Source organism: Nicotiana tomentosiformis, chromosome 7 (genome assembly GCF_000390325.3).
Source record: "Nicotiana tomentosiformis chromosome 7, ASM39032v3, whole genome shotgun sequence".
NCBI classification, from domain to species: Eukaryota; Viridiplantae; Streptophyta; class Magnoliopsida; order Solanales; family Solanaceae; genus Nicotiana; species Nicotiana tomentosiformis.
The window spans coordinates 15,986,403-16,014,039 of NC_090818.1; the positions used below are offsets into that span (position 1 = coordinate 15,986,403).

The window sequence follows — 27,637 nt, forward strand, 5'->3', positions numbered from 1 at the left end:
AAAAGTCTAGCGCACAGCCATCGGGACGACGGATGTGGAGCGTGGAGGTTTGTTATAGTTCATTGCAAGGTATGGAACTTGAGTCCCACATCGGTATTGCAATGTGCTGATGTGGGATTTATATAGCCTTGGGCTCTCCCACCCTAATAGCTAGCTTTTGGGGTGTGGTTCTCCCTAGGTTGTATCAATAAATCAAATGATTTATGGTAGAATTTCGAACTCGAACCCATAAACTTGAATCTGACTCTGTCCAGAAATTCTTACACCCATAAATGCGCATGCTTTGAATACTTAATGTGACCCTTTTGATAATTCTGTAATTAATTTGATAATTAGTACATATATCTGAAAATCCATTCAACTGGTTGACAGAAGACCAAGGGAATGGGGTTCTTGATTCAGATGGTGGATATCTTGATCTGATGGCGGAGATGGCTTTATTGATGAAAAAGGATAGAAGGTAGAAAAGAAGAATGTGAAAGGAACACAAAGAAAAGACTATCAGTTTTGATGTGGGATATATGGGAAGAAGAAATGTATAATTGGCTTACAAAAATTTATTCAAAACATGTAGATTTAGGTAATACTCACTGTAAAGGAGTTAGTTAATTGTACTACAGTTTCTTGATCATTAGTTAGCTACAAGGGTAATTATGTCATTTTTCTTATTTACAACTGTCATCTGTTAGGAGTCAATTGATATTAGTATAAGTATACGCATACATTCATTTTGTTAGTTGCAATTGACATTGCTAAGCAGAGAAGTAATCAGATTGTTCTCTCTGTTCTCTACCTTTCTTCTTCTCTCAATTTTGTCTTCTCAATTCATTTAGTTGTTTTCATGGCGATTGAAGATGATGTTGCCGATAAGGAAAACGGAGTTACTGGAGGTATTTACGGTGGAGGACCGATGGTGATTAACCATAATCACCCATACTATCTCTACCCGTCTGATGGCCCAGGATCCCTGTTCATAGGTTTTTTGTTGACCGGCATGGATAATTACATAATTTGGAGTCGAGCTATAAAATTGTCACTGCTTGGGAAAAATAAACTCGGTTTTGTGGACGGCACTATCTCAAAAGAGGATTTTGAGCCAGAACTATGGAAGTTATGAGATCGGTGCAATGCAATCGTAATTTCATGGATAATGTGTAATGTTAGCAAGGAATTGGTGACTGGAGTCCTGCTTTCTTCAAATGCTCATGACATTTGGTCAGCCTTGGAGGAGCGTTTTGACAAGGTAAATGGATCTCGTGAATATCAATTGCATAGGAAAATATTTACTCTTACTCTGGGCACATCCTCTATATCAGTATATTTTATTCGATTGAAAGATCTATGGGACGAGTATGACTCTCTTATGCCTCCTCCTTGCGGTTGTCCTAAATCTAAAGAATTTCTTAAGCATTTACAACATCAGAGGCTCTATTATTTTCTTATGGGCCTCAATGAGGGCTACAACAAAGGTCGTAGTCAGATTCTATTAAAGACACGTTTGCCTACTGTAAGCCAGGCGTATGCTATGATTGGTCAAGATGAAAGTCCGAAGATAGTCGCGGGAAATCAGTATGCTAACACTGGCATTGGGCCAACTGCTTTTTTTTACATCACAAGTAGGAGCTACTTCTAAATCTAAGAAGAATTATAATGTTGAATGTGAGTTTTGTCATCTAAGAGGTCATTCTTAGGATAAATACTATAAACTAATGAAGTGTGATTACTGTGGCACGAAAGAGCATTTGAAAGAGAACTGTTATAAGCTCATTGGTTACCCTGTTGATTTTAAATCTAAGAAGAAGGCAAATGTGGTGCATGAGAATACTGCTCCTCCAGCATTCACTCAGGAGCAATACTCTATGCTTCTGAATATGCTATGCAAGGTTTCAACTTCAAATGCTAGTGCTCATTTGGCAGGTAATCCTATTTTTCCACAGGTTAATAGTATTCAATGGATAGTTGATACCGGGGCCACTAATCACATGATTAGTAATGACAAATTGTTACTTAATGGTGTTAAAGAAAATATACAATTGCCAACAGGTGATTCTGATCAAATAACACATGTTGGTGATTGTCAGTTGACTGGAGGTGATGTGATCAAAGATGTGTTGTGTGTGCCATCTTTTAAATTTAATCTCTTATCTGTCTCCAAAGTAACAAGAGAATTGAACTGCTGTGGTTTGTTCTTTCCTGGATTCTGTATTTTTCAGGACCTTTGCACTGAGAAAGTGAAGGTGACTGGTAGAGAGCTAGATGGACTCTATCTATTGGATTGTCCGACTAAAAGCAACATTTTGGAAAACAGGAGGTGTATGGCTATTAAGGAAGGAAGTCCAGAAGTTTGGCATAGAAAATTAGGCCATGTTCCAATGGCAGTACTTAGGAAGATTTCTGTTTTTACAAATATGGCTGATTTTCTTTTACATCATTGTGATGTATGCCTATTGGCTAGGCAAACCAGAGTTTCATTTCCAATCAGTGATAGTAGAGTAGATGAATCTTTTCATTTGGTACACATAGATGTGTGGGGACATTATAAAGCTACTACTTATAATGGATTGAGATACTGGCTGATGACCATTCAAGATGGACATGGACCTTCTTATTAATAGTCAAATCTGATGTTTCTGAATTGCTCAAGACTTTTATTTCTATGATTCTTAATCAATTTGGTAAAAAGATTAAATATTTCAGATTTGACAATGGGTCTGAATTTTTTAATAGTAGTTATGGTGACTTGTTCAAACTGCATGAAATCTTACACCAGAGTTCCTGTCCTTACACACCCCAACAGAATAGGGTTGTGGAAAGGAAACATAGGCACCTATTAGAGACTGCTTAGAGCCATTAAGTTCCAGGGTGGTATTCCAGTCAAGTTTTGGGGGTGTTGTGTAGAAGCTGCTACATACATTGTGAATAGAATGCCTTCAACAGTTCTAGGACACAAATCTCCTTTTGAGATGTTGTATGGTAGATCCCCTTCCTTGGCACACATGCGGGTGATTGGTTGTTTATGCTTTGCCACTGTCCTACCAAGATAAGATAAATTTGGCCCAAGGGCCATTAAGTCTATCCTTCTAGGATATGGAGTTTATCAGAAAGGCTACAAGCTTTATGATCTGGAAAATAATGTTTGTTTCATTAGCAGAGATATGGTGTTTCATGACGAAAATTTTCCTTTTTTGCTGGCTAATAAGAATTCAACCTCAATCATTCCTGGTGTGAATATTTTGCCATCTGATCATGAAGCAGATGAGTTTCTTATTGCAGTAGATAGTCACTCCAATGCTCCTATGTTTTCATCTGCTCATGTCCAACATACTGATGGATCATCACCGGCACACATGGTTGATCATAGGGATCCCCAGGAGGTTGAGTCTGTTCAGGAGGTTGAGTTTGTTCCTGCTGATAATCCCGTTGCTCCACAGCTGTATACTGATCAGTCTTCTCCCATTGTTAGTATTCTACATCGACCTACTAGAACTCTTAAGCCTCCAATTTGGATTAAAGATTATGTCAGGACTGACAGAAAACCTGGAGCACACTCTTGTTCCTATTCTCTTTCAGATGTCTTATCTTACGGTCATTTGTCTGCTAAGTATTAATGTTTTCTGATAAAGTTTTCTTCTGAGGTTGAGCCTAGGAATTATTCTGATGCAGTCAAGGATCCAAGGTGGGTGGAGGCTATGCAAGCTGAAATCCAAGCTTTGGAAGACAATAAGACTTGGTTGGTTGTCCCTTTGCCACATGGAAAGCGAGCCATTGGTTGCAAATGAGTTTTCAAAATCAAATATAAGGCCACTGGTGAGGTGGAGATGTTCAAAGCTAGGTTGGTTGCCAAAGGGGTATAGTCAATAAGAAGGAATTGATTATTAGAAAATTTTCTCCTCTGTGGTCAAAATGATCAATGTTAGAGATGTTATTTCTTTGGCTGCCATGAGGAATTGGGAGATCCATTAAATGGATGTCTATAATGCCTTTTTGCAGGGAGATTTGACTGAAGAAGTGTACATGTGTCTTCCACAAGGATTCAGGAGTGGTGCCAGTTCTCAACATGTGTGCAAACTGCTTAAGTCCTTATATGGTCTTAAGCAGGCTTCTAGGCAATGGAACCTTAAACTTACCTCAGCCTTGATCTCTTCTGGTTTTACGTAAAGTCCTCTTGACTATTCCTTGTTCACCAAGAGGTTACGTGGCAAGCTGGTGGTAGTCTTAACCTATGTTGATGATCTTTTGATCACGGGAGATGATGTTTTCTTGATTCAAAAGACTAAGGATTATTTGCAGAAGGCTTTTAAGATCAAGGATCTTGGTGAATTGAAGTACTTCCTTGGCATAGAGTTTGCGCGCAGTAAAGAAGGAATTTTGATGCATCAAAGAAAGTATGCACTTAAGCTTGTCTCTGACATGGGGTTGCTTGGTGCGAAGACAGTTGGTGCTCCTATGGAACTTAACCAAAATCTCACCACCACAGAGTTTGATATGCATGTTGGTTCCTCTGCTGATTCTGCTTTTGCTGATCCTACTGCCTATCAGAGGTTGGTTGGTCAACTCTTATATCTGACAATCACTCGACCAAACATTACTTTTACTGTGCAATGTCTGAGTCAGTTCATGCACTCTCCCAAATGTTCACACATAACGGCTGCTCTCAGGCTTGTGAGGTACATTAATGGTTTCCCTAGTCTTGGCATTCTCATGCATTCTGAGATATCTTCTCAGCTTACTACTTAGTATGATGCTGATTGGGCCTCGTGTCCCAACACTAGGCATTCAGTTACTGGTTACCTTGTGATGTTTGGTAATTCCCTCATCTCTTGAAAGTCGAAGAAATAGGCCATTATTTCACGGAGCTCCGATGAGGCTGAGTATCGAAGTCTAGCTTTGACTATGGCAGAGGTAGTCTGGGTTGTAGGTTTGTTCAAGGAGTTGGGTGTGGAGATTCAGCTGCATGTTTCTATGCATTGTGACAGCAAATCTGCTATTCAGATAGCTGCGAATCCTGGTTCCATGAACGTACCAAACACATCGACATCGATTGCCATTTTATTCGGGAGAAAGTGCAACTTGGGTTGGTTCATCTTCTTCACCTTGCCTCTTCTGAACAATTAGCCGACCTTCTTACCAAAGGGCTCACTATGGTTCAGCATAGTTGTCTGATTTCCAAGCTAGGGATGAAGAACATCTTCATCTCTCTTAGGTTGTGGGGGTTACAAAGGAGTCAGTTAATTGTACTATAGTTCCCTGATCATTAGTTAGCTACAGGGGTAATTATGTTATTTTTCTTATTTATAGCTATCATCTGTTAGGAGTCAATAGATATTAGTATAAGTATACGCATACATTCATTTTATTAGTTGTAACCGACATTGCTAAGCAGAGAAGTAATCAGATTGTTCTCTTTATTCTCTACCTTTTTTCTGCTCTCAATTTCGTCTTCCTCAATTCATTCAGTTGCGGATTACACTTCATAATCAGTGTAAATCAGTGAAAGTTAGCACTCAGAACGTGTTGGTTTTAGCTGAAACAACCGAGCCACCATCTGATTTTATATTGCCATTGCTGAGGTACCAAAATGAGTGGTTGGCTTGGTCATTAAAGCAAGAAGAATCTACAGCAAGAGGAGGTATTCTTGCTGATGAAATGAGAATGGGGAAGACTGTTCAAGCCATAGCACTTGTGCTAGCTAAATGCGAATTACAAAGAACAAATAGTAGTAATTCCAGTATATTGTCATCTTTACCAAGTACTTCCCAGGCAGTCAAAGGAACTCTTGTTATATGTCCTTTTGTTGGAGTAATGCAATGGTTTGGTGAGATTGATCGTTGCACGACTAATAGTAGCAACAAAATACTTGTTTATCATGGCACTAACAGGGAGAAACATATGCACAAATTGGCGGAATATGATTTTGTTATTACTACCTACTCCACCATTGAGGTTGACTATAAGAAGTATATGACGCCGTCAAAACAGCAGAGTAAGAACTTAAAACCTCTGGGAGAAATATTGGACCAGAAAACAGATTCTACAGAAAAAATGAGCAACAGTGGTTCTATTGATAATTCAGTTGTGTCCAGGAGGAAGTTAGCTTTGCATTCACTGAAGTGGGACCGCATCATTTTGGATAAGGCAAGTCATACATTTACATACCAGTAGTAGGTAGTCTAGAATTCCTCTTTTCATACCAGTAGTATTAGTACGTAGTCTCATGTTATCTTATTTGTAGATTTCGAGTGCTGTGTGTTGTTTTTTTCCTCTTCAAGTCACTTTATTATTTTGTTGTTATTACTGTTTCCTTTCATCGCTTCTACATTACCATATCTCTTTTTAGTTATTATTGTGTTTATGTTTTCCTTGAGCCGAGGGTCTATTGGAAACAACCTCTCGATGCTCACAAGAATAGGGGTAAGGTCTGCATCCACACTACCCTCCCCAGACCCCACTATGTGGGATTACACTGGTTATGTTGTTATTGTTGTAAGTCATACATTCACATACTGGATCATACATCCATACATATGTTGTTGTTTCCTTCAATCGACAGTCTCTCGTAGCTCTTATTTATCAGTAGCTGAGGTTTGAGATCATTGTTGGTTTCTTGTACATGGTATTCATTTTCTTTTGCTGCAATCTTTTTGTATAAATACCAATTCTTCAAGTCAATCAATTATTAGAGTTGGAAATGTGAAGATTGGTATGTGAATTCTTATAAAGCTATATTGTTCTGGTGGTTATTAGAATGGTGAAGAGTCTTATGGTGGTTATGAAGAAACCTTTGTAGTTAACTGCCGAGTAATATAGGTGAAACTCCCTACGTACCTCTATGATGTTTCTGTTGGGCTTTTAAGCTTGATTTAGCTTAATTTTAAGCTTGGTGTAGCTTAAAGAGGGTGAATGGGAAATGGAGGGAAAATGAAATATTTGAGTTTCCCTCCTTGGCAAAGGGACATTGTCCCATGTTGGAAGAAGAAAAGACTTTTGATGGGTATATATATAATTACTCTTCTTCTAGCTCTTAAAGAGTTAAGAAGAAGGCAAACCTCGCGCCGTCGTCGTCACTCGCTCACTCGGCTCGACTTCGGCTTTGGCTTCGGTCAACGATTGATTGATTAATCTTTTTGGACAAAATTCCTTTCATTTATTTAATTAATTAATTAATTTAATTAATTAACAAAAATTCAATCCGGAATAACCCGCGACCCGCGACCCGGTCCGGTCAGGCCCATTTTCTTTTCCAGATTATTTTAAATCCGCTTTCCCACAATATTTCAAACAGTCTGTTCCAACAGCCATGACTGTTTCTGAAAGGTTGCAGAAATTTTTCCAAAATCCCAGAATCTTTCCTTACGAAATTTTTCGCTCTTCTTCTTCTTCTTCTTCTTCTTCTGCACAGAATCTTCAGTGTGTTTTACAGCCTTCGAGTGGTTCACTGTTACATCGGCATTTTTGGTACCAATACGCTGGTGAGTTAAATCGTTCTATCCTGGGAGGATAATATTCCAATACCTCGGGTACTTGAGGGAAATAATTTCCTTAAGGACACACTATGCATTCAGTGGGCTCGATTTATTTCAATATTATTTTTTCAGAGTTTATTTCGTGCAACTGTTTCTACTAACTTTCTGTTTCTGTTTTTATTTCAAAAAGCTTAATGGTTTTTATTGTTTATTACAGTAATACAGAGTGAATAACAATCTTAAGGAAATTATTTTATTGTATTTTATATTTTGTTTGTGGAGATTAAAACCTGTGTGATTTCTACTCCTTCTGAATTTTACTATTCTGACTTGAAGATATTAAAACATCATCAGAGTATTGAAATTTAGAAATGATTTGAAGAACATAAAAACTTCATCGTTTTCTGTGAAACAAATATAAAAAACTTTGGTTTTTTATTTATTAAACGTACTGGTTATTGTTAATTACAGTATTGTTTACCATTATGTTTTCTGCCATTAATTGAACTCTTCTGTTATTGATAGTGAGAAATGGCAATTGATAACGAAAATCCTTCCGCGACTGTAGCGGCAACGATGATAGCCTTGTCAAGCCGAACTGCTGTTCCACCGGCCGAGAAACCGGGGAAAGTTTCTCGAGCCAACTTCAAAGGATGGCAGCAAAGGGTGTTCTTTTGGCTTACCACACTTGGTATGCAGAAATTCACTAGTGAAGAACCTCCAGTACTTGCGGCGGACATGCCGGACAACGAGAAATTCATGATTATTGAGGCGTGGTAACAGGCATAATTTCTTTGCAAAGGCTATATCTTAAGCGCTTTAGAGGATGACTTGTACAATGTGTACAGTGCGATGAATACTTCGAAAGAATTATGGGACGTACTTGAGAAGAAGTACAAGACTGAAGATGCATGCTTGAAGAAGTCCGTGGTTGCCAAGTTTCCAGACTATAAAATGATAGACAGCAAAACTGTTGGAACCTAAGTTCAGGAGCTTCAACTTATTTTTCACGACCTTATTGCTGAAGGTATGGTCGTGAATGAAGCATTTCAAGTGGCTGCAATGATTGAAAAATTGCATTCTTTGTGGAGAGATTTCAAGAACTATCTTAAGCACAAGCGCAAAGAAATGAAGTTGGAAAATCTTGTGATTCATCTCAAGATTGAGGAAGACAACAAAACAGCCAAGAAGAAGTCTCGTGAAAATTCAACGATCATGGGAGCTAATATCGTTGAGGTGACAACTCCAAAAAGTAAGAAGAGAAAGAGGTCTTCTGGAGAGACTAAGGAGCAGAACAAAAAAGAAATTCAAGGGCAGCTGCTACAATTGTGGAAAAGCTGGTCACAAAGCCCCTGATTGTCATCTCCCAAAAAGGGATAAGAAAAAGGTACAAGCCAACATAGTGGAGAAGAATGATGACATTGATGATCTGTATGCAATGCTTTCGGAATGCAACCTAGTTGGAAATCTGAAGGAGTGATGGATTGACTCTGGAGCCACTCGACATGTTTGTGCTGTCAAAAAAGCATTTGTGACTTACTCTACTGCTGGTCCCGAAGAAGAGCTTTCCATAGAAAATACTGCAACGGCCAAGATTGAAGGTTATGGGAAGATATTCCTGAAGATGACTTCCGGCAAGGTGTTAACGCTCAACAACGTTCTTCATGTACCTACTATTAGGAAGAATTTAGTTTCTACTTCTTTACTTGTTAAGAATGGATTGAAATGTGTATTTGTTTTTGATAAATTTGTTATAAGCAAGAATGAAATGTATGTTGGAAAGGGCTACCTCACAGAGGGCCTTTTCAAATTAAATGTAATGGTTGTTAACAATATGAATAAAATTTCAGCTTCTTCTTATTTATTGGAGTCAAATAATTTATGGCATATTCGTTTAGGACATGTCAATTACAAAACCTTACGGAAGTTAATTAATTTAGAAGTATTACCTAAATTTGAGTGTAATAAATTAAAATGGCAAATATGTATTGAATCTAAGTTTGTAAAACATCCTTATAAGTCTATTGAAAGGAATTCAAATCCTTTAGACTTAATTCATACTGACATTTGTGATATGAAGTCGACACCATCTCGAGGTGGGAAAAAGTATTTTATTACTTTTATTGACGACTGCACTCGATATTATTATGTTTATTTGCTTAATAGTAAGGATGAAGCAGTTGAAGCATTTAAGCAATACAAGAATGAAGTGGAGAATCAATTGAATAAAAAGATCAAAATAATTAGAAGTGATAGGGGTGGAGAATATGAATCTACGTTTGCAGAAATATGTTCGGAATATGAAATTATCCATCAAACTACTGCAGCTTACACACCACAATCCAATGGAATTGCGGAAAGGAAAAATCAGATATTAAAGGAAATGATGAATTCTTTATTAATAAGTTTTGGATTACCGCATAGTTTGTGGGGGGAAGCTATCCTTACAGCTAACCGAATACTCAACAGAGTACCCCACAACAAAACACAATCTATTCCATATAAAAAAAAGAAAGGAAGAAAACCCAACTTGAAATATTTCAAAGTGTGGGGGTGTCTAGCAAAGGTACAAGTTCCTTTACCTAAAAGGGTTAAAATCGGACCAAAAACTATAGATTGCGCTTTCAATGGATATTCTACAAACAATAAAGCATGTCGGTTTTTGGTTCATAAATTCGATAATCCCGAAATTCATGTTAATACGGGAATGGAATCAGATAATGCTGAATTCTTTGAAAGCATCTATCCGTATAAAACTGAATGCAAGCCGTTAAGTGAAAGACCTAAATGACCTTGGGAAGAACTAAAGGAAAATACTCCAAGTATAGAAGATCCAAGGCGTAGCAAACGTCAAAGAACATCTACTTCCTTTGGACCAGATTTTGTGACATTCTTGCTTGAAAATGAGCCTCAAACTTTTAAAGCAACTATGTCATCTTCTGATTCAGCATTTTCGAAAAAGACAGTCAATAATGAGATTCAATCAATTTTGGATAATCATACATGGGAATTGGTTGATCTTCCTCCGGGAAATAAGCCTGTTGGTTCGAAATGGATCTTTAAACGGAAAATGAAAGCTGATGGCACTATTGACAAATATAAGGCAAGACTTTTTGTCAAAGGTTATAGACAAAAGGAAGGCCTTGATTACTTTGACACTTACTCGCCAGCAACGAGGATAACATCTATTAGGGTGTTAGTGGCACTAGCGGCAGTGTATGGTCTTGAAATCCATCAAATGGATGTTAAAACAGCTTTCTTAAATGGAGAATTGGAGGAAGAGATTTACATGGAACAACCTGAGGGTTTTGTGGTTCCTGTTAAAGAAAAGAAAGTGTGCAAACTTGTTAAGTCGCTTTATGGACTTAAACAAGCACTCAAACAATGGCATGCCAAATTTGACCAAACAATGTTGGCAAGTGGATTCAAAATCAACGAGTGTGACAAATGTGTTTACATTAAAAACACTCCAAGTCATGAAGTCATTGTTTGTTTATATGTTGATGACTTGTTGATAATGAGCAAAAATATGGAAGATATAAATGCTACTAAGCGCATGTTGGCTAGCAAATTTAACATGAAAGACTTAAGAGTTGCTGATATGATCTTAGGAATCAGAATTCACAAGACTCCACAAAGTCTAGCATTATCACAGTCTCACTACATTGAAAAGGTATTTGACAAGTTCAAGTATTTGGATTTCAAAATTGCCAAGACTCCAATTGACGTGAGTTATGCACTTCAAAAGAATGAAGGTGAAAGTGACTCACAACTGGACTATGCAAGAGTATTGGGAAGTTTGATGTATATCGTGAATTATACGCAACCACATATAGCATGTGCTATTAGTAAACTGAGTCGGTTTACAAGTAATCCCAATCACATACTTGGATGGCAATGAAAAGAGTTTTGGGGTATCTCAAACTTACCCAAAATTACGCTTTGCATCATAACAAATATCCCTCCGTGATCGAGGGATATATTGATGCAAATTGGATCACCGGATCATTTGAAGTTAAATCCACGAGTGGATATATTTTCACAATTGGAGGTGGAGCAGTGTCTTGGAAATCATCCAAACAAATGTGCATCACCCGTTCTACAATGGAATCTGAATTCATAGCTTTAGATAAGGCCGGTGAAGAAGATGAATGTCTTCGAAATTTCTTGGAAGATATTCCATTTTGGCCCAAACCTTTGGCACCTATTTGTATATGTTGTGATAGTCAAGCGGCAATAGGCAGGACAAGGAGCGTTATGTATAACGAAAAATCTCGTCATATACGACGGAGACACAATACTGTTATACAATTACTCTCTAGTGGTGTTATCACGATTGACTACGTAAAGTCAAGAGATAACGTGTCAGATCCACTTACAAAAGGCCTATCTAGAGAGGCAGTTGAAAGATCATCAAAGGGAATGGGGTTAAGGCCTAGGACAAGTCATCATGGCGGTAACTCTACCTAACAGACTGGAGATCCTAAAAACTAGGTTCAAAGATATCAAATAAAGTTATGAATGATAGTTCAACATTGTCAAATAACTCAACCCATTCTCGCAATAAAGACAATGTTCAGAAATCGAGGTAAAGCATTAAAGTTTTTTTATAAGTCAATAAAGCATAAAGATTTTTAATGATTTGCTAAGTCTGGCAGGATATGACTAGATAGTGTGTCTATAGGATTACACGTTTAGAAATCACCTATGTGAGTGTGAAGTGTAAGCCACTTCAAGGAGAATAAAAGTAAAGGCATATTCTCTAAGCACTCATGAAATCAGGAGTTGTTCATGGCTGAAACGAACATAATCGTAAGAACCATAGATGGTTAAGGGTTAATGGTGTGACTTATGTTGTCTAGGTATACATCAAAGCTCGATGGTTCAAAGATATTAAATCTACCGATTGACCGAGTATATCTGATATAAGTTCACTACGGAAAGTTCAAAGGGAAACCTACTTATCCATAGGCAATTAATTCTTGCATGTAAAACACACACGCGTCCGTGCATTCCTTTATTTTATAGCCATTCCCCATTCATGTGGGGGATTGTTGGGCTTTTAAGCTTGGTTTAGCTTAATTTTAAGCTTGGTGTAGCTTAGAGAGGGTGAATGGGAAATGGAAGAAAAATGAAATATTTGAGTTTCCCTCCTTAGCAAAGGGACATTGTCCCATATTGGAGGAAGAAAAGGCTTTTGATAGGTAAATATATAATTGCTCTTCTTCTAGCTCTTAAAGTGTTAAGAAGAAGGCAAGCCTCGCGCTGTCGTTGTCGTCGCTCGCTCGACTTCGGATTCGGATTCAGTCAAAGATTGATTGATTAATCTTTTTGAACAAAATCTTTTTCAATTACTTAATTAATTAATTAAATTAATTAACGAAAATTCAATCCGAAATAACCCATGACCCGCGACCTGGTCCGGCCCGACCTGTTTTCTTTCTCGGATTAATTTAAGTCCGTTTTTCTATTTTTCCCACAATATTTAAACAGAAATATTCCCACCCGTTCCAACAGTTATGGCTGTTTCTGAAAGGTTGTAAACCTTATCAGAAACAGTGCCAAATGGTCTATAAATATGCCTTGAATCCTAGGATCTTTACTAACTAAAATTTCTGATTGTTTTCTTTCTCTGATTATTTTAAATCCGATTTCCCGTAATATTTCAAACAGTCTGTTCCAAAAGCCATGGTTGTTTCTGAAAGATTGCAAACCTTTTCAGAAACAGTGTCGGAAAGTCTATAAATATGCTTTGAATCCCACAATCTTTCCTTACGAAATTTTCTGCTCTTCTTCTTCTTCTTCTTCTACTGCACAGAATCTTCAGTGTGTTTTACAACCTTCGAGTAGTTCGCTGTTACATCGGCGTTTTTGGTACCAACACTCTGGTGAGTTAAATCGTTCTATCCTGGGAGGATAATATTCCAGCACCACGGGCACTTGAGGGGAATAATTTCCTTAAGGACACATTGTGCATTCGGTGGGCTCAATTTATTCCAGTATTATTTTTTCAGAATTTATTTCGACATTCCTTTAGTGTACAGTCAAAAACGATTCTCAGTCATAAAGCCCAGTCGAGACAATGACATTTCAATCGAAGGGTATCCACATGACAAGCTCGGACGAATTCCAAAGTAGGGGCGTCGAGCTTCGAGCTATAAGACCAATCAACGGCAAAACTCGATATCATTATCAAGCCCGTGTCTAAATCAGACTACAGGGCAACAACGATCAACACAGGCCCCGAATATCGATGCCCCAAGGCAGAATCGAGCTCGAACCAAGACTGAAGGTTCGATCTAACACCGAGCTCGAGCCAGTGCCAAGCTCGCAGACAAGAGCCGTTACAACCGCACCGAGGGAGAGAATCTTGGCGAGAATCAAGGAAGAGACAAACCATCATGGGTACTCCACTATATGTATTATTTTATTATGTTGTTATAGATAAAGCAGTGACCCTCTACTATAAAAAAGGAGATAGACTGCAATAGACGGAGGTCCTCCCAAGATACATTAAGATTTCATTGTGCTTGTTTTTTTTTACTCATTCAGTCTTCCCATCCATCATTCTCATTTTATAGCAAAAATACCTGTATTGTCATTTTGTATCAAAGGAATTTGCATACCCTTAGAACCATATCTAAATTTAACGTTATCCGATTTTTTGGGTAAACAGTTTGGCGCCCACCGTGGGGCTAAATGTAACAGTGATTGTTTGATATAAATCTACAATACACTCCAGCTTACAACTTTAAATCAGCAATAGCTCTACCTATCGACCTCGAAGTCGGCCTTCAAGATGAAACCAACAACTTGGCGCCCGGGGCCGGAATGCTACCTGACGACGGCAATGAGGCTCGAATCAAAGAACCCAAAATTCGAGCCGAAGTACCATTAGATATCAATTCACAAATTGCTCTAGAAGCGAATCAGCGTTCTGAACCGGAAAGAAGCGTTCAGGGCGGTGCTCAACCCATAGCCTGAGACACCCACTGCACGGAGGAAATCGGGGTCAGCTTGTGTATGATTTTTGGAATGTTACAAGCCCAACAAGCAGCGATAGCTCAGTTGCAGAGCCGAACTCATATGCAAAGCGGGCCGAACTCCAATCCGCTTCTTTGAGAAGTCACCCCCAGAACGGAACCCGCCGTAGTGAAATCAAACGAGCAGGAATCGGGGACCGCTCCTGAAATTGCTAAAGTGCTCAAGGAACTCACAAAACTAGTCGAAGACAACGACAAAAAAGTGGAAACGTATAACACTAGGGTTGATCAAATCTCGGGGGCTCCGCCAATGATAAAAGGGCTCGATTCAAAAAAATTCATACAAAAGCCTTTTCCCTCGACCGCGGCCCCAAAACCAATCCCCAAAAATATCCGTATGCCAGAAATTTCCAAATATAAGGGTACGACCGATCCTAACGAACACGTCACCTCCTACACATGTGCCATCAAAGGCAACGATTTGGAGGATGATGAGATCGAATCCATGTTGTTAAAAAAGTTCGAAGAGACCCTCGCAAAGGGAGCAATGATCTGGTATCACAACTTACCACCAAATTCCATTGATTCTTTTGCCATGTTAGCAGATTCGTTCATGAAAGCACATGCTAGTGCCATAAAGGTTGCAACAAGGAAATCGGACCTCTTCAAAGTAAAACAAAGGGGTAGCGTAATGTTGAGGGAATTCGTATCCTGATTTCAAATGGAACGTATGGACTTGCCACCGGTCACAGACGATAGGGCCGTACAAGCTTTCACCCAAGGACTGAACAGGCTAAGTTCGACAACATCACGTCGGCTGAAACAAAATTTGATCGAGTACCCAGCAATAACTTGGGCAGATGTACACAACCGGTACCAATCAAAAATCAGGGTCGAAGATAATCAATTGGGAGCTCCGTATAGGCCCGTACATCAGAACCACATAACCACTAAAAATCATAGGGAAATCAACAGAGAACAAAGGTCAAACAGAGACCGATACCAACCGTACGTCACAGATCGGATGAACAATGGTTCAGCACGTGATATGGTTCGGAACAACCGAAGGACTGATCGGGGCAAAATTCTAGGGGATTTATGAGAAAGAGTGGCTTTGATAAATATGCCGATCCTATAGAAGTCCCTCGATTATCAGAGTATAACTTCAACATTGATACATCCGCCATCGTATTGGCCATCGGACGCATCAAAGATACCAGATGGCCTCGACCCATGCAGACCGATCCTACCCAAAGGAATCCCAATCAAATGTGCGAATACCATGGCACTCATGGCCACAGAACGGAAGATTGCAGGCAACTAAGAGAGAAAGTAGCCCGCTTATTTAACAAAGGACACCTTCGGGAATGTTTGAGTGATAGGGTGAAGAACCATTTTAGGAAAAAGGAATTCGGTAAGCAAAACGAGTCATAATAACAGCAATATGTCATTTATATGATCATCGGCGGCGTCGATGCCCCTCAGGGACTGATGTTTAAACACACTAAAACATCGATTGTGAGGGAAAAGCGATCTCGAACTCAAGATTATACACCTATAGGGACTTTGTCCTTCAATGATAAAGATACAGAGGGAATCATCCAACCCCATAACGATGCACTGGTAATATCCGTACTCGTGAATAAAACTAAGATTAAGCGTGTGTTAATTGATCCAGGTAGCTCGGCCAATATTATCAGATCGAGGGTCGTAGAACAACTCGGCCTGCAAGATCAGGTCGTACCTACAACTCTGGTTCTAAACAGATTCAATATGGCATTTGAAACCACCAAAAGCGAGATTACCCTACCGATAAACGTGGCCGGAACCATCCAGGAAACAAAGTTTCACGTGATCAAAGGTGATATGAGATATAACGCCCTTTTCGGAAGGCCGTGGATCCACAGCATGAGAGCCGTACCCTTGACCCTATACCAGGTCCTCAAATTCCCAACATCGAGAGGTGTCAAAATAGTGTATGGAGAACAACCGGCCGCAAAGGAAATGTTCTCCGTTAAAGAACAAAATCAATATCCTCGTCTTTGCCGATTAAAGGATCAGGTTCAGAAGGAGACACAATCGGAGAGCAGAGCGCCAAATAACAATCACAGATATCGGCTTCGACCCAGCCAGGTAAGCAGAACATTGAAGAAGAAGATGATGATCGATGGATCCCTCGATCCTTCTTAACCCCCGATGATTTCGATGCCACCAAATCAACAATTGAGGAACTGGAGCAAATCATATTGATCGAACACTGGCCCGAACGAAAGGTATACCTGGGAACGGGTTTAAGCCCCGAACTCAGGAAGAAACTCATTCAATTTCTTATCAATAACATCGACTATTTTGCCTGGTCCCATCTAGATATAACAGGGATCCCGCCGGATATAACGGCGCACCAGCTAAGCTTGAACCCTAGGTTCAGACCGGTGAAGCAAAAAAGAAGGCCCCAGTCCGAGGAAAAGCATGCATTCATAAAGGACAAGGTAACCAAACTTCTCAAGATAGGGTCCATTCGGGAGGTAAAATACCCCGAATGGTTAGCCAATGTGGTTGTAGCGCCTAAAAAAGGGAACAAACTTAGAATGTGTGTGGACTATAAGGATTTGAACAAAGCATGCCCCAAAGATTCCCTTCCACTGCCCAACATTAATCGCATGATCGATGCCATGGCCGGCCACGAGATCCTCGCCTTTCTCGACGCTTATTCCGGGTATAATCAAATTCAGATGAACCCGGACGACTGGGAAAAGACTTCATTTATGACCCGATATGGAACATATTGTTATAACGTAATGCCCTTCGGGCTGAAAAATGCATGAGCTACTTATCAACGCGTAGTAAACAGAATATTCGAAGAATAAATAGGTAAATCAATGGAAGTCTATATTGATGACATGCTAGTCAAGTCCCTGCGCGCAGAGGACCATTTGGCCCATTTGCAGGAAACGTTCGAGATTCTGAAGAAATACAACATGAAGCTCAACCCCGAAAAATGTGCTTTCGAGGTCGGTTCGGGCAAGTTCCTCGGCTTCATGGTGTTAAATCGGGAATTGAGGTCAACCCCGACAAAATCATGGCCATCGAATATATCACCATCATGGACAGCATGAAAGTTGTACAAAGGTTAACGGGAAGAATTGCAGCCTTAGGCCGGTTCATTTCAAGATTATTAGATCGAAGTCACAAATTTTTCTCCCTACTCAAAAAGAAGAAAGACTTCGCCTGGACACCAAAATGCCAACAAGCGTTACAGGAATTGAAACAATATCTATCGAGCCCACCACTCTTTCACACTCCAAAAACTGACAAAAAACTATACTTGTACTTGGCGGTATCAGAAGTCACCGTAAGCAGTGTCCTAGTTCGAGAAGAGCAAGGTACACAATTTCCCGTTTATTACGTAAGTCGGACCTTAGGAGAAGTGGAAACTAGGTATCCTCACTTAGAAAAATTGGCACTTGCGCTGGTAAGCACATCTAGAAAGTTAAGGCCGTACTTTCAATGTCACCCCATAAGCGTATTAACCACCTGCCCACTACGTAATATTTTACATAGGCCCGAACTATCAGGCCGATTGGCCAAATGGGCCATCGAACTCAGTGGGTACGATATCGAATATCAACCCCGTACGGCCATCAAGTGTCAAATTTTAGCAGACTTCGTGGCCGACTTCACGCCAACCCTCATACCCGAAGTCGAAAAGGAACTCCTTTTGAAATCAGGTATATCGTCTGGGGTATGGATCCTTTTTACGGACAGGGCTTCGAATATAAAGGGGTCCGGGTTAGGCATAGTTTTGAAACCCCCCACGGGTAATATTATTAGGCAAGCTATTAAAACTATCAGGTTAACTAACAACGAGGCCGAGTATGAAGCCATGATTGCAGGTCTCGAACTAGCTAGAAACTTGGGAGCAGAAGTCATTGAGGCGCATTGTGACTCTTTGCTGGTGGTAAGTCAAGTAAACAAAACCTTCGAAGTCCGAGAAGGTAGGATGCAAAGGTATTTGGAGAAACTGCTTATCACTTTACACTATTTCAAACAATGGACCCTACGACATGTTCCACGAGAACGGAATAATGAAGCCGATGCTATTGCGAATTTGGAATCGTCGGTCGAGGTAGATGATTTGAGCTCAGGGACTGTCGTTCAACTTTCAAGATCGGTAATCGAAGATGGGCACGCCGAAATAAATTCTACTAGCTTAACCTGGGATTGGTGAAACAAGTATATTGATTACTTAAAAAACGGAAAGCTCCCTTCAGACCCTAAAGATTCCAGGACCTTACGGACTAAAGCTGCTCGATTTACGTTGGCTGCGGACGGAACACTATATCGAAGAACATTCGATGGACTGATGGCGGTATGTGTGGGTCCAGGAGATACCAATTACATCCTCCGGGAAGTACACGAGGGCACCTGTGGCGATTACTCCGATGCCGACACATTAGTTTGAAAAGTGATCAGAGCGGGGTATTATTGGATCGATATGGGCAAAGATGCGAAAGAATTTATTCGTAAATGTGATAAATGTCAAAAGTTTACGCCAATGATCCATCAACCCAGAGAGCAACTTCACTCGGTCCTATCCCCATGGCCATTCATGAAATGGGGAATGGACATCGTCTGCCCTCTGCCATCGACCCCAGGTAAAGCCAAATTTATTTTATTTATGACTGTCTATTTTTCTAAATGGGTTGAAGCGCAGGCGTTCGAGAAAATAAGAGAGAAAGAAGTTATAGACTTTATTTGGGATCATATCACATGCCGATTCGGGATACCCACCGAAATAGTATGCGACAATGGGAAGCAATTCGTTGGCAGCAAAATCACAAAATTCTTTAAAGATCAAAAAATAAGAAGGATATTATCAACGCCATACCACCCCAGTGGGAACGGTTAGGCCGAATCAACAAACAAGACTATTCTTCAAAACCTGAAGAAGAGATTGAACGACGCGAAGGGAAAATGGAGAGAAATCCTGCCCGAAGTCCTTTGGGCATACCGAACAAAGTCAAAATCCAGTACGGGGGCGACCCCATTCTCCTTAGTATATGGTTCCGAAGCATTGATACCAGTCGAAGTCAGTGAACCTAGTCCCAGATTTCTATTCATGATGGAAGAATCAAATAATGAGGCTATGAACACTAGCCTTTAATTATCGGACGAAGGACGAGAAGCTGCCCTCATCCGATTGGCCGCCCAAAAGCAACGAATCGAGAGGTATTATAATCGAAGAACTAAACTTTGCCATTTAAAGCCCGGGGACTTAGTGTTAAGAAAAGTCACCATCAATACTCGGAATCCAAACGAAGGAAAATTAGGACCAAATTGGGAAGGACCATACCAGGTGCTCGAGAACATTAGAAAAGGATCATACAGGCTCGGCATCATAAACGGCAAACAACTATCAAGCAGTTGGAATGTATCACATCTAAAACGGTACTACTGCTAAGGTACGGCCTTTCCATATTGATCCAACTGACCCATGCAGAAGTCTGAACAAGAGCTGAAGTAGATCTTTCGCTTAAAAGCACACGTTGCACTCTTTTTCCCTTAGACCGGTTTTCTCCCAAATGGGTTTTTCGGCAAGGTTTTTAATGAGGAAACCATCGATCGTGCTGCACTTTTAACAGTATCCGAGGCCTCTTTCCAACCGACCTCGAATATCGGGGGAGGGGGGCATCAGGCCCTCAAATACATTGAGTTCAGACGCAAGAAAGTCATCTCACAACAATAGGGTTCCAACAGGAAAAAACTATAAGAGCCAAATGGTCAAAATGAACCAAGCTCATATAGATTGGCCCAAACATAAACACATGTGCAATGACTTGAGATTTATTGTGCAACCAGAATTAAGATTCACTCAACTATCAAGCGTATGGGCTACTTTCATTCCGCGTTCGAAATAATCACTCGAATATTAAGCCTACGGGCTACTGTTATTCCGAGTTCGAGCAAGCACTCACTCGACCATTAAGTCTACGGGCTACTTTCATTCTGAGTTCGAAATAATCACTCGACTATTAAGCCTACGGGCTACTGTTATTCCAAGTTCGAGCAAGCACTCACTCGACCATTGCACCTACGGGCCACATTATCTCGAGTTCGAAGCACTCACTTGACCATTGCGCCTACGGGCCACATTATCTCGAGTTTGAAACACTCACTCGACCATTGCGCCTACGGGCCACATTATCTCGAGTTCGAAACATTCACTCGACTATTAAGCCTACGGGCCACATTATCTCGAGTTCAAAACATTCACTCGACTATTAAGCCTACATGCCACATTATCTCGAGTTCGAAACATTCACTCGACTATTAAGCCTACCGGCTACTGTTATTCCGAGTTCGAGAAAGCACTCACTCGACCATTACGCCTACGGGTGACAATATTTCAAGTTTGGAACAATCATTCGACTATTATGCCTACGGGCTACCTTTATCTCGAGTTAGAAACACTCACTCGACCATTACGCCTACGGGCCTCATTATCTCGAGTTTGAAACATTCACTCGACTATTAAGCCTACGAGCCACATTATCTCGAGTTCGAAACATTCACTCGACTATTAAGCCTACGGGCTACTGTTATTCCGAGTTCGAGCAAGCACTCACTTGACCATTACGCCTACTGGCTACAATATTTCAAGTTTGAAACATTCGACTATAAAGCCTACGGGCTAAGTTTATTTCGAGTTCGAGCAAACACTCACTCGACCACTACGCCTACGGACTACATTATCTCGAGTTCAAAACATTCACTCGACGGCTAATAAGCTACTTTTACTCTGAGTTTACATTAACTCAACCATTACATTACACCTACGGATTATGTTCCTTCAAAGTTTGAATCATCGACTCAACAAGCAAACCTAGGGGCTACAAATCTGATTGATCAGAGAGACTACAAGGTCAACATTCGATTAAAAGTCTTCCCAAAACAAAAACAAGTCGACTTATATATATATACACACAAAATTGCCTACGTGATTAATTTACAAACATGAAGAATTAGACACTAAGCTTCCTGGTTGAGCTCTTCCCCGTTCTTGGATCCGCTTTTGCTACCATCATCATCATCATCATCAGAAGCCAAGGCTTCCGCTTCTGCTTCGAGCTCTTTTGCCTTTTTTTACCTCTTCGGTAAGGTCTAAACCTCGAGCGTGTATCTCTTCGAGGGTCTCCATCCGAGACCTACATTTAGCAAGTTCAGCAACCCAATGAGCTCGGGCATCAGCGGTCTTTGCCGTTTCCCAGGCCTCCATCTGAGCAGCCTCAGCATTAGCCCGATATACAGCAATGGACTTATCCGCCAAGACTTTCGATGACTCAACCTCCACCTTAACCTCAGCAAGTCGTGTTTCAAGCTCCTCGATCTTCTTAATGTCGGCCGATAATAATTTTGTTAAGATGGTTTCTTTTTTCGCTCCTAGGCGGTCGAGGCTCTCCTTTCACCGATTGCATTCAGCTCAGATTTGATCGACTTCTTCTCGAAGTAAACCGATATTTTTGATCTTTTGCTGCAACTGAGAAAATGAAGGGTTAACTTCCACAGTTGAGTCAGACCCATACTTTAACAGAACGAGGCTCACTTGCTTATCGAGCTCGACCCCTTCTTCACGGACCTTAGCCAAATCCTCTTGGAGATCCTTATATCCTCGTCCTTTTGGTTGCAAAGAAGTCGCAGGGCATCTCTCTCACCTGAGACCTTCTGGAGCTCGGCCTCACACTGGCTAAGATCGACTCGAAACCTACTAATGGCCTGCACAGTAAGAAACACGAGTCAAGTATGGAAAAGAACAAAGAAACCAAGTATGGAAGAATCATTACCCGAGTAATGAAACGCTGAGCCTCCTCTAATAAAAGAGAAACGTCACCGATATCGAAACCATCGTCGACTCCAGTAAAATAATCCCTAAAAGGATCCCCTGCACCAGAGCCTGCGCCGATATCGGGAGTCTTCAACTCTCGAGCTTCCTTCAACGCCTCCTCAGAAAAAGATGGAAGAAAAGGCGAATGACCCATTGTCATAGCCCCGAGCAAATCACTCGGAGTACTCTGGTTGAGACTCAGGTCTTCGGAAACAACCCCGATAGGCACATCCGCCATCGGCTCGGGAGCTCTAGCAACCTCGATAGCCTCCGTAGATCAGATTACCAAAGCCGAGGAGCTATCTTCTTCTTTTCTCAGTCGTTGGACCGAGTCAATCGAAAGGGAAATTGCTTTTCTCCTCACCCTTCGAGTTTTGGGCTTGGGGTCCTCTGACCGAGAGGAAGCTCTTCGCTTCTTATCTTTCCCCTGTTTAGGGACTAGGGACTTGTTTCCTTCTTCATCGCTCGAAGGCCTCAAAGCGGCATCCCTGGTTATGCCTACACAAAAGGAAATCGGTAACAAATAGAATGCAAAGAATACTTCGAAGGAAACAAGAAGCAAACCTCACCATGGTTCTTGGCCTCCCATCTGCCTTTTGCCAAATCACGCCAAGCGCGCTCGGCATAAGAGGAGGTCGAGGCTAACTTCCGAACCCAGTCCTCGAGGACAGGCACCGCTTGTGGCATCCAAGGGGCAGCTGAACATCAAGGAAGGACATCAGAAAAAATCAAAAAAGGACATGAAAAGTGAACAAAAATCACTTACGGTCAAAATTCCATTCTTCAGGGAATGACATCTTCTCCTCCGGAATAAGATCACGGGTCCTCACTCGAATATAATGACCCATCCAACCCTGATCCTTGTCTTCATCGATGCTCGAAATCAAAGCCTTCGATGCCCGATGATGAAGTCCGATTAGACCTCGAAAGATCTGAGGCCGATACAGTCATATAAGGTGGTTCATAGAAAAATCCAACCCCCCGACTTTGATAGAGAAGAAGCGCAATAAGATCACTATACGCCATAAAGAGGGATAAATTTGGCCAAGGGTGACTTGATACCTTTTGCAGAAATCAATAATCACCGGATCGACGGGTCCCAGTATGAAGGGATAAGTATAAACACTTAAAAACCCCTCCACATAAGTGGTGATACTCTCATCAGAAGATGGAATTTGCAACACGACCTCGGAACCCTAGTTGCAGTCTTTTCTGACGGCCTCGAGGTTATCTTCTGTTATAGAGAATGTATACATCGATACGTGTTCACATCGACCCGGAACGAAGGAAGGATTCTCCACCTTAAAATCGGGGTCTTCAAAGTGAACGGGCCAGGAACATAGTCATGAACTGACGGCTCTACCGGTGCCTTATCATCAAACGGCCGTGAGGAAGAAGCTTTCTCCTTCTGAGGTACGGTTTTGGAAGTTTTCGCCATTGATATGAAAGGAAAGAGTGCAAAGGAAGGTGAAGAAATAGACAGCACCAAAATTCTGGTATGGGCGGCCCTGTAGCAGCGAAATAGAGAGGATAAATAAGAAAATTTGGAAGAAGAGAAGGCGCAAAAGTGGAAAAGGTTGTATGGAAAGACTATTTATAGACTAAGGCATGACGGTTCGGTATCAGGGGTGACCGACCACCGTCTGACACACATTAAATGCTTTGGTAAAACCGAGCCGATGGGACAGCTATCACATATGTCATGATCGGGTTCGATAGAAACGTCAGCATAAATTTGATCGAGCCGCAGGGAAATCATATCGTTCCTCACCACATATTTTTCGAGAAACGAGGGGACTATCTGTGTACGGTCAAAACCGATTCTCAGTCATAAAGACCGGTCGAGACAATGACGTTTCAATCGAAGGGTATCAACATGACAAGCTCGGACGAATTCTGAAGTAGGGGCATCGAGCTTCGAGCTATAAGACCAATCAACGGCAAAACGCGATATCATTATCAAGCCCGTGTCCGAATCGGACTATGGGGCAACACCAATCGACATAGGCCCCGAATATCGATGCCCCAAAGCAGAATCGAGCTCGAACCAAGACTGGGGGTTTGATCTAACACCGAGCTCGAGCCAGTGCCAAGCTCGCAGACAAGAGTCGTTATAACTGCACCGAGGGAGAGAATCTTGGTGAGAATCAAGGAAGAGACAAACCATCATGGGTCCTCCAGTATATGTATTATTTTATTATGTTGTTATAGATAAAACAGTGACCCTCTACTATAAAAAGGAAGATAGACTGCAATAGACGGAGGTCCTCCCAAGATACATTAAGATTTCATTGTGCTTGTTTTTTTTTACTCATTCAGTCTTCCTATCCATCATTCCTATTTTATAGCAAAATACTTGTATTGTCATTTTGTATCAAAAGAATTTGTATACCCTTAGAACCATATCTAAATTTAACGTTATCCGATTTTTCGGGTAAACACTTTTCTTGCTAACTTTCTGTTTATGTTTTTCCTGTTTCAGAAAGTTTACTGTTTCATTATTTACAGAAATACATATAGTAAAACAGTTTCAGCTATTAAGCTTTAGCCGAATGTAGGAATATGAAAATTTTATCTGTCCTAGAGTTATTGTTTGCTTAACTGCTCCTCGTGTGCAATTTTATCTCCAATTCTAGTTTGATCACCATCTTCTATCATCATAGTGGATTATGGACATCTGTGCTCTCAGTTCCTATTAAATTACACTGCATGTGATTTGTAGTTTGTGCCTGTTTTAGTCATCAGTTTGGTAGTAACGCATGAACTAGTCGCTGAGAGTAGAATTCCTAATTGCACGTGTTACAAGATCTTTATCTTCAATGTTTTTAACTGATTGAACTTCTGTGGTATAGGCTCATAATGTGAAACATTCACGCTGCAACACCGCAAGAGCTGTTTTTGCGTAAGAATCTTCTTATAAGTGGGCATTAACTGGTACACCCCTGCAAAACCGTATGGGAGAATTGTACTCATTTGTAAGTTAACTTCTGCAGGCTTTACGTTTTCTAGAACTTCTTTTTGTTGTGAGGTTAACTAACTAAATTATGTACCTTTGCACAGGTCCGTTTCCTACAAGTTCTTCCTTACGCTTATTACTTTTGCAAAGATTGTGATTGCAGACGACTTGATTATAGGTAGATGTAATATGGCCATTAATTTGGCTTCTTCTCAAGTCTGGGCTAAATTTTCATGACATTTGCCATGACATAATATCCATTATAACAAATTTGTGGATCATAACATTTGCCATGACATAATATCCACTATTAGGCCAAGGATTTCTTGCTATAAATAGAGGAGTTTCTCCTCATTTGTACACACACCAATTCAAGAGCTTTTCACTCTTGTCTTTCTTTCTCCTCCTTTATTTCACTGTAGAGTATTTTGTAAGAGAGTGAGTGTTGGGAAATACTTGTGTGAACCCTTTCTTTGAAGTGATCTTGTGAGGTTATTCTCTTGGGGGTATTTGGGATTAATTAGAGTATTTACTCTAATTTTGTATTCTCTTTTGTACTCTTGTTGGTATAGTAAAATTGTTCCTCTCCGCTTGTGGACGTAGGTCACCTTGACCGAACTACGTTAAATTTGTGTCTTCTTTATCTTCTTTAATTGCCGTTATTATCAACTTGCATTGTCTTTGTTATTGTCATTATAACGTTGTTTGGCTAAATTCCGCACTACCCAATAACCTGATCCTAACAAATTGGTATCAGAGCCAGATCTAACCGGGTAAGTTTAAATAGCCAAAATGACTCTAACAAAGTCTTATGTTGAGAAATTTGATCGAAGTGCAAACTTCGAAATGTGGCAATTAAAGATGGAATCAATCCTAATTCAGGATGGCTTAGATTTCGCACTGCAAGGAAAGGAGAAGATGCCAGATAAAGTGACAGACGAGGAATTTATCGTCATAGACAAAAAGGCAAAAACATGTATTATTTTAAATCTTTCAAATGAGGTTTTGCGTGAAGTTGCAGTAGAAAGCTCAGCCAAAGGCATATGAGAAAGGCTTAAAACCCTATATATGAAAAGAACAGTAAAAAAACAGGCTTTACCTAAAGCAAAAACTCTACACTTTTCGTATGGCTGAAGGTACCTCTATACTTACACATCTTGATACTTTCGATTCTCTTCTTATGGATTTAAGTAACATAGATGCTGAAATCAAAGATGAGGATCAAGCTGTGTTATTGCTTGTTTCCTTACCCCAGTCATTTAAACATATAATAGACACTATGCTTTATGGAAATGATAATATCTCATATAAAAATATCAAATCTATTTTGAAATCAAAAGAACAAATAGATAGAGATATTACTGGAGAAATTAGTGGGAACCAAGGGGAAGGCTTATTCATAAGATGTAGATCCAATAAGAAAGATTCAAGTAGTGAGAAACATAAATCAAGGTCAAAATCCAGATACAGAAATGTCATGTGCAAATATTGTCATAAGAAAGGTCACATTATTTTTGAATGCTTTAAATTGAAAAACAAAGAAAAGCATACAGAAAAGAAAAATGAGCACAAAAATACTAATACTGCCGAAGTAAGTGTAGCTGCTGATGAGACTGAGGGAACTATTTTTTTAGCAACTAATAATAGTTTCAAATCTAACAATGAGTGAATTTTAGATCCGGGTTGTTCTTATCATATGTGTCCAAATCGGGATTTATTTACCACATATGAATCTATTGGAGGTGGAGTTGTCTTGATGGACAACAATGCTGCCTGCAAAGTTATTGGAAAAGGTACAGTCCGAATCAAAATGCATGATGGTATGGTGAGAACTTTCACCGATGTTAGATATATTCCTGACTTGAAGAAAAAATTTAATCTCTTTGGGCACTCTAGAATCTCTTGGGTGCAAGTACACAAGTGAAGGTGGAGTTCTGAAAGTTTCTCATGGTGCTCTTGTGATCATGAAAGCACGCAAATCTAGTACGTTATATACTCTTTTGGGATCTACTATTATAGGTGCTACTGCAGTTTCAATATCAGATAAATCAGATTCTGACATCACCAAATTGTGGCATATGTGATTGGGGCATAAGAGTGAAAAAGGTCTTTCCATCCTCAGCAAAAGAGGTCTCTTATGTGACCAAAGTACCGGAAATATAAAGTTCTGTGAACATTGTGTGTTCAGAAAGAAGAAAAGAGTCAGCTTCAAATCTCCAGTGATTCATAGAACAAAAGGTACTTTGGATTACATTCATTCAGATCTTTGGGGTCTTTTACGTACCCTATCAAAAGGTGGTACTAGGTATATGTTAACTTTCATTGATGATTATTCAAGGAAAGGTTGGGTTTA

The 27,637-nt window shown here is 40.2% G+C and overlaps 1 protein-coding gene across 1 annotated transcript; it reads left to right on the top strand.

Moving 5' to 3' along the window:
* The first annotated feature begins 321 nt into the window (after positions 1 to 321).
* Positions 322 to 6,171, top strand: LOC117280259 (uncharacterized). The gene is made up of 2 exons (XM_070181333.1): positions 322 to 580; positions 5,498 to 6,171. Exons 1-2 carry the CDS (start codon positions 511 to 513, stop codon positions 6,160 to 6,162), a joined length of 735 nt encoding a protein of 244 aa, XP_070037434.1. The 5' UTR covers positions 322 to 510; the 3' UTR covers positions 6,163 to 6,171.
* Positions 6,172 to 27,637: the final 21,466 nt, after the last annotated feature.